We start from the raw sequence: 13192 nt of genomic DNA, 5'->3' as shown, positions 1-13192 counted from the left end.
TTTCCAGCCCCTACATCAAAACTGTTTACCATTTTCCACTACCTCGTCCATGTCTCCACCCACCACCCATGCTAGTTGAGGTGATGCTTGTCCCAGTTGAAGCTGCGAATTAAATAATAAGTTTAATGAAACTAAAGTGATAACCTTATTATATAATAATACGAAGCAATAGCTAAAAAAAAAAAAAAAAACTAGTCTGTCTGAAAGTGCCCATTGTAGCACATCCATGAAGCCAGTCTACTGCTGGGTAACATTCAGTACCGTGGTTCTCCAACCCATGCATTATCCACTGCGTGAAGAGGCTTCCAAGTGCAGTGCTTATTTCAGATGACCCCAAACACACTTTATCAGGTTCACATCTGCAGATACAGAGTCCATTCAGTTCATTGGATTCCTGCCTACTGGAGGAAGGTGGTGCAAAATGCTCACACATTAAAGCTTTAAAACATAAAAATGTTGCTTAAGCGTTCACAATAGGACTGGAAAATAAGATGAATGATCCTGTCCCAGTATTGCACAGCCTTTAAAGTGAACTTGATAGTGAAGTGAGATATCTTAACATCAGTTCATGATTCCAGGCCTAAGTATGACTGACCACCCTGTTGAATCATGACAGGATGCTTGAGACATGCGCTGGCATCTGGGACCTTGAAATTGGAAGACAATCATCACGTATCAGGAAAATCCTGCCCTAGACTATAAAACAAACCCAACAATATTGATTCAGTTTCAATTCCTGGTGTTCCCTTGCCCATCTTCTTCAACCACAGCACTGTCTAGATTGGTACAGCACTCCCAGATACTTCTAAAAAGGCAACCCAGTGTTGTGTTGCATTCCCCTCAGGATAACTATGAACTGTAAATTTAGATAGGAGACATTAGCTAGTGTAGTTGGCCACAAGTGACTATTGCAAAGACAGATGTTCAATGTTTTGTCTCTCATGATAGAGGTTGAAAGTTTGAATGATGTTGATGTGGTTTACACCTGTTTGGCTGGTAACCCTTCCTGCTGTAAAGTGACAATGCAAGCACAGTCTAAGCTTGAAATTTCCCTGTGAGGCATGTTGACAGACTGGACAGTGCACACAAGCTGCATTGTTATATTCACTGTTGGAGACACAGCATGCTCTAGTGAACAGCTCTGAGAATGTAGGTTTACCTTTACCTCCATCATACAGGTTCAGGTGGCTGTATATATCGATTTGCTGTGGTGAATAGTATTGAGAAAGAGTTTCTAACTAAAAAAAAGAAAAAAACATTAACTATGCTATTCATGAGAAACTGTTTTGCATAGTTTATTTTAGGTAGCAGTGCAATTATGTGTCAATATTTTTCTAGAGTAAATTGATGGCCCGGAAGTCCTATACATGTTAACTTAAAAATTCAGTTTTGGATCCTGTGTTACATCCATAATTTTCATTAGTATTAATATTGTGTTGTAGAATAAACTGTGACAGGTGATTTAAAATTAAGAATGTTATATTTCAAAATTCCTAAAATTAACAATCTTGTGCCCACACTACATAAATCATTAATGCCCTTGATCATTACCAATATTTCTGTTTTTCTCAAGAAATATGGAAAAGAATTAATGTAATACTGTGATCCAATGACACAGTTGTTTCATATTAGATTAGATTAATATTTGTCCCATAGCTCATGAATACGTATCTGTCAGACTTTTGATGCAATTTGGTAAGCGACCAAAGATTTTTGTGGCAGCATAATTCACCCCTTTCTGTGCCAAAGTAAAGATTTAACCCAAAGTAGTGAATATCAGCTTTTCTCCTAGTGTTGAAGCTATGCACATTACTGTTGCTTTTGAATTGGGATGGGTTAAATAACAAATTTCATAGCTGAAAAGTAATTGGATAGATAAAAAAAATCTACTCGCCAAGTGGCAGCAGAGCACACACGTAAAAGGAGGTTATAATCAGGCAGCTTTCAGTCAGTGGCTCCTTCTTTAGGCTGAATGCTTGAAGGTGTAGGAAAAGGGGTGAAAGAAAATGATTAGAGAGGTCTAGGGAATGGGGTAGATTTTGGAAATGTCACCCAGAGCCGCGGGTCAGGGTAGATGTACCAGACGGATGAGAATTCTTCTGCCACCACTAGGTGAGTAGATTTTTTTGTCTATCCAATTACATTTTATTGTCAAAAGTGGATTGTTTTCGTTGCTAAATTTCATAAGTAAATATACATATTGCGAAGCTATTGTGAATATCCCTTGTTCTTTAAATAAATGTCTGCAAGGTGATCTTGGCTGGGCTGCAGCTGTTATTCTGATTACATGCTTTTGTGCAATGATTACTTTTGTCCTTAATGATGAATTACCCCCATATATGATGCCATATGAAAGTAGTGAATGAAAATAGGCACAATAAGCTAATTTACTTATATGTTTATTGCCAAAATTTGCAATAACCTAATAGCATAAGTAGCTGAACTCAAACATTTCAACAGATCATCAATGTGTTTCTTCCAATTCAATCTTTCATCAATGCACTCATCCAAAAATTTGGAATATTCTACCTTAGCTACAGACTTCTGTTCAAGCTCTATATTTATTAATAATGTTGTGCCATATACTGTACTGAACTGCATATACTGTGTTTTATCAAAATTTAATGAGAGCCCATTTACAGAGAACCACTTAATAATTTTCTGAAAGACATTGTTTACAATGTTCTTTGCTAATTCTTGTTTATTGGTTGCAATTACTATACTTTTATCATCAGAAAAAAGAACTAGCTTCTCATCTTTGTGGTTATAGAGTGGCAAGTCATTAATAAACACTCATGTTCAGAAAAAACAGAACACCTTGAACTGCTAGAGATAGGATGTTCATATTCACAGGACATGTACATTAGTATGTTTTTCAGAAATGATAAGCATTTGAACCATGTCGGACAGAAGATTCAAAGTCAACATCGAAATCGCTGTGCAGCACCACCTATCGTTAAAATGTGCTGGCGGCTCTTCTTGTCATTATAAACCGAAGGGAATGGATCAGTGTGACCTGAGCAGACGTGCAGGACGCCTCGCAGATGCATAAGCAAACTGTACCATCAAATCAGTGAGTTTGAAAGAGGGGGCATTGTTGGCGTGAAAGAATGTGGTGCATCCATTTGGGAAATTGCTGCTTGTGTGGGACAGAGCGCTACAGCAGTGCAACAGGTGTGTGCAGAATGGTTCATGTAAGGCCATAGAACACGACGAGATAGGTCAGATCACGTCAGCCAGATCACACCCCAAGAAGATCAATGTCTCATCCAATACCATTGCAGGACAGATATGTGGCCTCCTCGACTCTAGTGGAACACATCATACACTTTCAGGGGTGATAGTCCATCGCCATTTATTATGGAGGGGTTCAGTGTGCTTCGTTCCCTTCTCTGTCTTCCTTTGACGAATATGCAAAAACATGCTAGACGGCATTGGTGTATAGAACGTTATCACTGGTGACAAGAAAGGCATCAGATAGTGTTTTCAGAAGAATTCAGATTCTGTTTGTTTGACAATGATGGCCACATTTCGATTCACCGCAGGCGGAGGGAGTGGCATCACAGTGACTGCACTGGCACAAGACTTAGTGCCAGCTCAAGGCCTTATGATGTGGGGTGCTGTTGGGTACAACCACAAATCACAGTTGGTGCATGCCCAGGGCACTATGATCAGTGTGACCTATGTGAATGACATCCTGCAACCTGTAGCCATACCATTCGTGCACAAAGCCTCAGATGCCATTTTTCAGCCAGACATTTACACAACCACATGTTGCTGCATGAACACGTCATCTTGGTGTCACATGATGGTAGCCTTTTTCCCTGGCCTGAGAGATCACCAGACTTATCATCAGCCGAAAATGTCTGGGATATGGTGAAATGACAGGTGCAGTGTTGTGGCCAAATGCCAACCACCACAGATGAACTTTGGAATCAGGTGGCTGCAGCATGGATGGCTATACCACAGGATCCCATTCGCATCTTATATGCGTCGACGCCATTATGCATGGAACATGTTATCAGGGCCCATGGCAGACAATGCGCCTACTAGGCAACAGGACACATGATGAACCAAGGTGACTGAAATCCTAATCATTCCTGCAGACCATACTAATGTACATGTCCACTGAATATGAACATTCTGTCTCTAGTCATTCAAGGTGTTCTGTTTTTTTCTGAATGTGAGTCTATATTAAGAACAATAAGGGACCCAAGATTGAATCTTGTGGCACCCCATTTTTGATATGTCCCCAGTTTGAGGACTTGATCCTATTTTCTCGACAGCATATAGAAAATCATTATTAAAAATATTTTTAACATCTGACTTTTTGTTAATAAACTTTTCATTCAGTTTGATGGTAATACTGTCTTTCTGTGCTCTTGGTTGCTCTGTTTCCGTTTCAACAATATTCCAAATTGTTTTAATTTTATTATCGGAGTTGCTAATCTCGGACATAATACTCATACTTATGGACTTCTAATAACTTTCCTTAATACAGTGCAGTAATTTTTATAATACTTGACTGTTATTCTTTCATGCTATTAGATATATTTCCCTTTCCCAGTTACAAGATATTTGTATCTCCATAGCAATCCATGGTAGAAGTGAAAAGAGTCACCTATGTGGGTACACAAGCATTCAAGGCCCTGTCACAGCATAGTAAATGTGTTGTGGGTAATGCATGGTGGATATTAAGACTGAATTAAATAATTTTCTTTTGGGCAACTGCTCCAGCTCCATTCAAGTGTATTTGTGTTATAATTAACAATATTATGAAAAGTATAGTTGCTACTCACCATATAATAGAGATGCTTATTTGTTGATAGGCACAACAAAAAGACTGTCAGAAAGTGAGCTTTCAGCCAGTAAAGCCTTTGTCGAAAATAGTCAACACACACACACACACACACACACACACACACCAATGCAAATCTCACACACATGACCAGTTACAATTAATGTATTAAGTTATAATCTGATTAATATTAGGACCATAATACTTAAATATTTCACAATTTTAAGCAATTTTAGATATAAAGGTAAAATCACAATTTTTTTGTTACACTATTTGCTAAGACTCCTTGATCATTTAAGCAATATGCTGCTCCTGACAAACTGTCTCCTGCATTTCCTATTCCCTCTGTCATTGTACATCTTGTGACTCTGTTGTACTTCCACATCTTCTCTCAAGTTTCTTCCTTAGTTCTCTGTTCTCTTTTGTGCCTCTCTTCTCATAATCAAGTGGGAGCCACACATGAAGACTTAAGCTAAATTTGTTTCCTATAGAATTGTGTTGCTGCAAGCACACATCCTTTGCAGCTCTTTGCTGAGTATGCTTACAAATAAATTTAATTTTTTCCCCCCCCAGATGAACCGAAGCCAGATCCAATACCCGCTCTGACTGAGGGAGTGGCAGTTTGTGGCAGCGCACTTCGCCAGCTTCGAAGATCCCGCCGCATTTACTGGGTGTTTTCTGTGCTGTTCTTCGTCGTAGTTGTGTGTGCAACAGTATTTGATGCGCCAGAAGCTTATGACAAGATACTCGATGTGGTTATTGCTGTGGCTTCTATTTTGTTTTGTTTTACACTTTTTATGTGTTCTTTGTGGAACCCAATAGAAGTTAATGCAATACGAGCTGGAAAGTTAGCAATGGAAGTGACATTAGCTGCTGCAGAACTGCGTCTGGCAGGTAAAGATTTATAGATGGGGTGCAAGCATTTATACAAATGCTCAAATTTACTCGCATTTATAGCTTGCCAGTACAAATTATCTTGCCAATTTCTCTGCAAGTGCTGGCAGACTTAAGAACTCTGCCGTACTCAGAAAGCTCATTTATTTTGGGACCACATTTTGATGTGGGGAAGCAGCAGTGATCTAAATGTGAATTTAAACTATTTTGGGAGATAAATATCTTAGCTTTTCTCTCGATTCTTGGTTGTACCAAAGCTCAATTTAAAACTACATGCTTCTGAAACGTACAGAGCTGTAGTTTTTTCTGTAACACTGTAGTAGATAGGCCCCTGTTTATACATTTTATATGAAATTCTATTGAATTCTAAAAACTTTTTTTTTATTTTAAAGGGTGAACTAGGTCTGCACATGTTTATTTAAGAAGACCAAAACATATTGGAGCAGTATTTAGCTCGTAAAAATTGTGGTTATAATCACTGTGTTTACACAGAACAGTATCTTCTTGTAAATTCTGGACAATCTGGTTTTCATACTGAGAAAAAAGACACTCTCACTCTATGGCTGAACAAATGATGAATTACCTGCAAACAGACCCTTATCTTTATCATTCTTTCTGCCATGAGGTGAATAACTATTCCCCTTTTGTTACCTTTTGCTTTTCACTTACATGTAAAATAGTTTTTCTACCTGTGACAGAAAAAATTTAATGCTTGCTTTCAGTTTCTTGAACAAATATTTTTTGCAGTTCGAGAATTTTAGAATCAAGGAGCCAATTTTAAAACATGTACAGTTGAATTGCCTTGTGATGAATGAGTGCTCTAGCACATAAGATGAAACCACCGAAAGTATTGTGTAGACAGAAGTGCTGTTGTGTGGATGTGTGATACAAAACTTGTTTGTAACAAAATATTACTCATTCAATGCTGGGACCAGATGAATAGATAAATTTCTTGATTTATTAATGATTCAGTTGAGCATCTCTTTTCTGTCAGGTGCTAAGTACATAACTTTACACTTGCACATATAGGTTTTCTTTTTGTCATTATCATTAATTTTTTTATGGATGAAAATGGATCAACAGCTAAGTAAACATTTTAGTTTTTTCTTTTCTACATTGACACATTTCTTATTATTATTCTATGCTTTTTAAGGATGTGGATTGCCCTTTCAGTCTCCTATACAAAGAGAACCATGTTCTACCTTCCTGTTGTGAAGTTGATTGTGGAGTCTGTCCATATGAACAAGAGAGAGAATTGTCAGGAGTCGAAATGAGGGATGATGAACATTTTTCAAGGTGTATAATGGATGTTGAAACAGAATAACTAAATGTGCATATATGTTAATGGAAGTTTTGGACAGAAGGGGAAGCTTTCATGAACTTACGTGAGGTAACGGTCTTAAGTATTTGAAAGGAGAAAAATTCAGACTCAATATATATATTAATATCTGGTACAAGTCAGATACGTAATCCATTTCAGCATTGAGGTTTAGAAAGAGAGTAAGTATCATAGTAACAGGAAAAGTGTGTGTGTCATTGTTGCCAATTGTTGATTGCATCTGAGGGAAATAAAAAAATTCTGTGGTCTTCGTTTGTGATGCTCATCACTCTTACCCAGTAAGATAGTTGTCTATATGGAAATGCAGACTTTCACAGTGAATCTCGATGATGACGTTTTCTCAGGTTATCAGCCGAGTCAAGGTGTTGTCCTGCTGCAGAATGATGCCTTGACTCAGCTAAGATAATTGTCAGCTGTTAGTGACATTGCATATTGAGAAGACTTTTTGGGTCAGTTATTAAGTGTTTATTTGATGTCACTATGAAAACAGTGTTTTATCTGATAGGTCTTTGAACTGTTCTTCCAAAGTAGAAAATTCCATCTAAATTAGTTAACTGTTCCCATACCAAGTGAAGTTATTTAGCATTAAAAGACTAGACTTATATCTAGATAGCAAAGGGTTCAAATCTCCATCCACTAACCTTGATTCAGGTTTTCCCAATTTACCTAAGTAAGTTAAGGTGAAAATCGAGGCATTGCCAACTCCTTTCCATATTCTCCTTGACTGAGCTAGTGATTCACCAGTAATTACCACAATGATGGTGGCATATTACACCATATCTTCTTTATACAGTGTGCAGCTCAAGGGCCGTTCTTGACAATAATAAACACAATTGCGTGGTCTGGTATTTTGACATTGATACGCATATTGCTGATCAGCTAGGATGACTGAAAGCTGACCATATTATATCACATCCTTTAGGATAGTTAATGATAAACATTGATCTGTCAGTTTCACTGTGTCATGTAAGTATCTTTACATTTGTTTGTTTTCTATGTATTTGATGTAGTTACAAATGAATATTCATTCACTTTGAGTACATTTGGCTATACAGAACAAGTGATAAGATTTGCGTTCTTGGGTTTCATCAACTCTTGTTTAAATTTACAGAGCTATTCTCACAATTTCTATGTAATGTGCTGATCTTGTGTCCCTGTTCTTAGTAGTTATAATTCACTGTACTTTTTAATGACGACATCATGAGCTGTTGAAAATTGCATCTTTCTAAATCTCATTAATAACCTCTATTTTATAAAGGAATAATACTGGTGGTTCATTAATTAGAATCATTGTTGTAGATACAGAACAGACATTTTGAGTCTTTCATTGTTTCTCTTAAGCTTTAAAATTAGTTCAGATTTTGTGCTGCAATTGGTGATTTATTCAGATTCGAACTTTTGGAAATTCCATTGAATTATGTAATTACATATGTATTTTTGAAAACAGTTGTACCACTTCACTCTTGCTAACTGGCCAGTTTTCAACTTCAGCTTTTCTTTTGTTTGTTGTTTCAAGTATTTGCTGTGCTATGCTATTTTCATCCACAGTTTGATTGTCTTCAGTACCATTGCATCATTGGTTATTCTGAATCAATGATAGTAACGTTAAGTTTTCTGTGTCCCATTGCATTGCTGTGAGACATTCGTAATTTAAACATGTCTTTCGTGCACTTTTGAAAAATGTTATTTTGTAATCATTCCTTTTGTTTCTGTTGCCCCCTATTCTTCCAGAGCTGTGTTTCATGGAATTTGTGTTGTGTGACCTGCATGCCTCTTTGGTCAGTTGGTCTGCCAATTCATTTCTGTAGATAAATGCATGTGTGAGCTCCATTCCATGTAAAGTCTATAAACTAATTATTCTTTTGCAACATTCAAGTCTTACTTCATGCTTGTTCAAATAGACTGTTGTGTTGGTTTGGATTCCTCCAAGAATATAATGTTGCTTCACTCTGTCTTATTACTGCTGCTTTTTAAGCTGTCTAATGTGTTAAGCTTGCCAAGAACCTTTACAATAATAAAGTGTTTTGTCTCATTGAGTATTCATGGCTCTGTTTACATTTTGTTATTGAGACTGACATTTTGTAGGTGAGAATTGCAACTCCTGCTCCTATTCCTTCTACAGTAGTATACTGTCAGTGAGTACTTTGCTTGTTAATACTTTTGTTAAGAAGAATTATAGGAGCCATATGAAGTCAGTTTTTATGGTGAATGGCATCCCAACTTTTCTTTCTTTTTAATTTTTCCAACTGTATTCAATTGGAATTTTTTTAAATTTGATTATTGTTGGTGCTATACCTGACTAAATACATAGTGTTTAATTTTATACTATTTTGTAGGCTTTGATAATCTTGATATTACTTAATCATTGTACTCGTTTCTACTTATTGCAGTTGGACTGTCTGATTAAAGTGTTAATCCATAATGGAGATGTGTATGATAAGATCGGTAATAACACTCCTGTAGATTATTTGTAAACTCTTGGCGCCAAGTTCCCTGTTAAATCTGACCTGTTTTGATAACATGTATTTATTCTGTACAATGGTCTGTGACATGCTGTATGTGATTGTTGAACCTAAAGTTATCATTAACAATTATTCCAAGTAATTTTAGTAAGTCAACTTGCATCATTTCAATATTGTTCAAGAAGGTATAGACTTATGTTCTGTTCTTTTTCTTGTTAGTAAGAGGACTTTTGCTCATCGAAATGAATTTTTTCATTTTTGGCTCATTTTGCATTACTGTGAGGCACTGTTTCCTTTTGGAATATTACCAAATCATCAGCAAAAGCAATAGTTAGTCTTGTGTAATTTGAGGAAGCAGACATAAAATATGTTCTAGAATCCTGTCCCACAACAAGAACCTTAGGTTGTTTTCCTGTCAGTCTTGATATTGTTGGCAGACAAAAATGCCACTCATAAATATAAATTTTAACTGAGTTGTATAAGTTGGTAGAATACAGAAATTATTTTAATGATCTGAGAATACTAAGCCATTAAGTGCCATCAAAGGCTCCCTGTAATCTAGACACCTAGGCTTACCATTAACATCTATTAATCATGAACCAAACATTGAATATACCACTTCTAAAGTGTCTACAGACTTTCCTCTGGAGTAAAGTGATAGCAGTCTTTGTACCAGACTTCATAGATAAATTTGCTGAAGAGAAGACAATCGTAAACTTTCCCCTGTCAGTTTTTTAATTACTTCAACTCATTTTTGTCATTTCTTTCTCATCATGTTTTTGTCTGTTTTCTTATACTTTATACTTCATGTCTTTGTTTTCTGTTTTTAATCATCATTTTCATGTCATGAAATTTTTGCTCTTTTAGAAGTCTTCTATTAGTTTCTGCATATACAAGAACCTCATTCTATCTGAACTAGGTGGGACCAGATGAAATTTGGATTAACAAATATCAAGATTTCTGGAAATATTCTACTGAATGCAAAACTGATATGTACGACAATATACAAACCCATTATTTTGCCACCAACAATAAGAGCTTCATTGACACTTGAACTCTATATTTACTGTAGTCTACTCTAGTTTATTTACAGCTATAGTGTGTAAAATTCTTGTGTTCTAAGCTTGTGTGGTGTTTGAGAGCAACATGATCCTGTAAGCCATTCACTAACATCAGATCGGGTGGAGTTGTTGTCCACTCTAGGTTACCTACTAGTTTTAACATTTATGCCACTGCATCCCCATGAGGAATTATTTCTTTCCCTGAAAAGGTGCTTTTGTTGTCCACCTCATCAACACTGCCCTTCTCTGTAGTACAAAAGGCAGCAATACAACTTTTGTCATCAGTCATCATGCTGTAACCAGCTTCGCTGCCATTTTGCAACTATTTCTTGCATCCAAACAACCAGGAATGTGTGGTAACATTTAAAGAAATTCAGGAATGTTGCAGACTTCGCAAATTTCAGCAGTTGAATCACAAATACCAGGCCATACTGCTTTCCGTGACTTCAGAATCAGTAGTTCAATAACTTAATCCCAAGAAGATGCAACCATAAAATTCATATATTTGATATTTACTAATTTCAATACACAAAACACACCAACTTTTTCCCTTCTTGAATTAATTTACACAGCAGCAGTCTTCTGTATACCCATTTGATGCACTCCAGTACGCCTTGATCCTTGGGTTGTAGAAGGACCATTATGTTAAGAGGGAAGAACTTCACACTGATGTCACCACCGACAACCTGCTCCACTCCCTGGTGCGACAGTGCATTGCCAATAACCAGTATTTTCTCACACTTGGCACAAAATCATCATTATACCAGTTTTTTAAAATGCCACTGTTCATCCCTGCATATCTTTATGATTTTTAGACAGTTGACAAACAGGACCGATGACCATGTTTCAATGCATGAAGATGTTTTGATTTTCCTATCAACAGCAATGGAATTTGTGTATTCTGGTCGCATTTCTACAAACCATAACTTTAACTCTATTGTTACATCTCTGCTCTAATGTGGAAGCCAACATCTTACTAGGTAGCATCCGATAAAAAAGTCCAGATTCATCCGCATTTTAAATCTGGTGTGTAGTTAAGTTTTTGGAGGAAATAACACCCTAAAATTCTTCAATGAAGTTTTCTACAGCCGTTGTATTCCATAAAAAAACTTTCACCGAAAGCAGGGGTATGCCATGATGAGCTTTCCAACTAATATTGTTTGGGTGTGTAGTTAGGATCGTCATTGGATAGGTTGCTGCTTAAGTTTAGTGCCTTTTCTGGCAGGATTTGACCCAATATCAGAACACCATGGTCTCTCTTTCCCACTGAACCAAACAAGTAATGCTTCATCCAGTGTTTCATTTCTGGCTTTCTTTATTTTACTACAATTCGGCAAACTGCCTTGAGTCATCTTTTGAAGCAGAATAGTCAGTTTCTTTTCAGTTCTTCTTCCATTCTGACACAGTTGATATCCCTATACCACATTCTGCTACTACATTTTTCAGCAGTTTCCCCTTGTCTGCTCTGTGTACTGCTTACAACTTTTTGTCCTTAAACACAACCAGTTTCGTTTGCTTCAAAGCCATTTCACTCACACATACACTCAAACATGGGAACAGAAGAACAATACTGGTACAACTTTTTAACGTTGTAAGGAATAGATTCACACAGACTCTAGTAACGTATCTGGAAGCTTGCTGCATGCTGCACATTTTTGTGTTAAAACAAATGGAAAAGGAAGCAAAAAAAATCCAGATAAACTGGAAATCCAGGTTAATGAGAGCCAGATAAATGAGTTTCTTGTGTAATGTCTTATCTGTTGGTTACTTACGCCTTTCTCAATTTAATGTAAATTTTCATCGAATTAGCCTTTCCTGATCTACAGTTCACTACCAGTAGCCATCCTTTTCCAAAAGCTGGGAACTTACTTGTTATGGTGTTTTATACTTGTTTTTTCATATTGCTGCATTTCCGTTTGTAGCTATATTTTCCAATCTTTTCTATTCCAAGAACATTTAGTATGACTTTCATGTTCATAGTCATGAATCAACTTCTCTAAATAAATAAACAGAATGGTGCAGTTGTTAGCACATTGGGCTTGCATTCTGGATGAGCAAGGTCAAATCCCTGCTTGGTTATCCAGATTAGGTATTCTGGTTTCCCTAAATCACTTAAGGCAATTGCCAGGATGGTTTCTTTAAAAAATTTCATAGCCAGTGCCCCTCTCTATCTTTGTCCTATCCTAGCTAGTGCTCCATCTGTAATGACCTTTTTGTCAGTGGGACTTTAAACTGTTGTCTTCCTTAATTACTTCCATCTGCACTAATTGTTTACCAAAAAAAGTTTTCAGGTGCAATATTTCTTTACTTCTTCATAACTGTCCTTCAAATGTCACTAAATGTGTATGTCTGGCTTTCCTGTGTGGGCAAACTACACAACTTGTGTTAACAGTTATGCCAACAGCAGTATAACTTTGTAGCGTGTGCTTGCAAAGAATGTGATATTTTAAACTACAAATAAAAACTTAAAACTTCTGCCAAAAAGTGCAAGGTGGCTGGTGTTTGTATCCTTTTGTGACGATGGGTTTTTGAGATTATAGTTGTGGTTTAAGGGATATTCTTATACCTAACTTTTCATAGCCCACTGTTTTAGTTATTTAGTCCAGATAGTGTTAAATTTTTCTCTTTTTGAAGAATT

At 36.6% G+C, this 13192-nt stretch overlaps 1 protein-coding gene across 1 annotated transcript in view; it reads left to right on the top strand.

The window, feature by feature from the left end:
- Nucleotides 1-8007, top strand: part of LOC124621957 (putative neutral sphingomyelinase) — a 101389-nt gene extending 93382 nt beyond the window's left edge. The window contains exon 7 of the mRNA XM_047147484.1: nt 5372-8007. Within this exon, the coding sequence (XP_047003440.1) occupies nt 5372-5706 (335 nt within the window). The 3' untranslated portion in view covers nt 5707-8007. The remainder of the gene's footprint in view (nt 1-5371) is intronic.
- Nucleotides 8008-13192: the final 5185 nt, after the last annotated feature.

The sequence above is a fragment of the Schistocerca americana genome, chromosome 7 (assembly GCF_021461395.2).
Source record: "Schistocerca americana isolate TAMUIC-IGC-003095 chromosome 7, iqSchAmer2.1, whole genome shotgun sequence".
In the NCBI taxonomy this organism is placed as follows: Eukaryota; Metazoa; Arthropoda; class Insecta; order Orthoptera; family Acrididae; genus Schistocerca; species Schistocerca americana.
The sequence above is the reverse complement of the archived record's forward strand: the minus strand, read 5'-3'. Positions and strand labels throughout refer to the sequence as shown.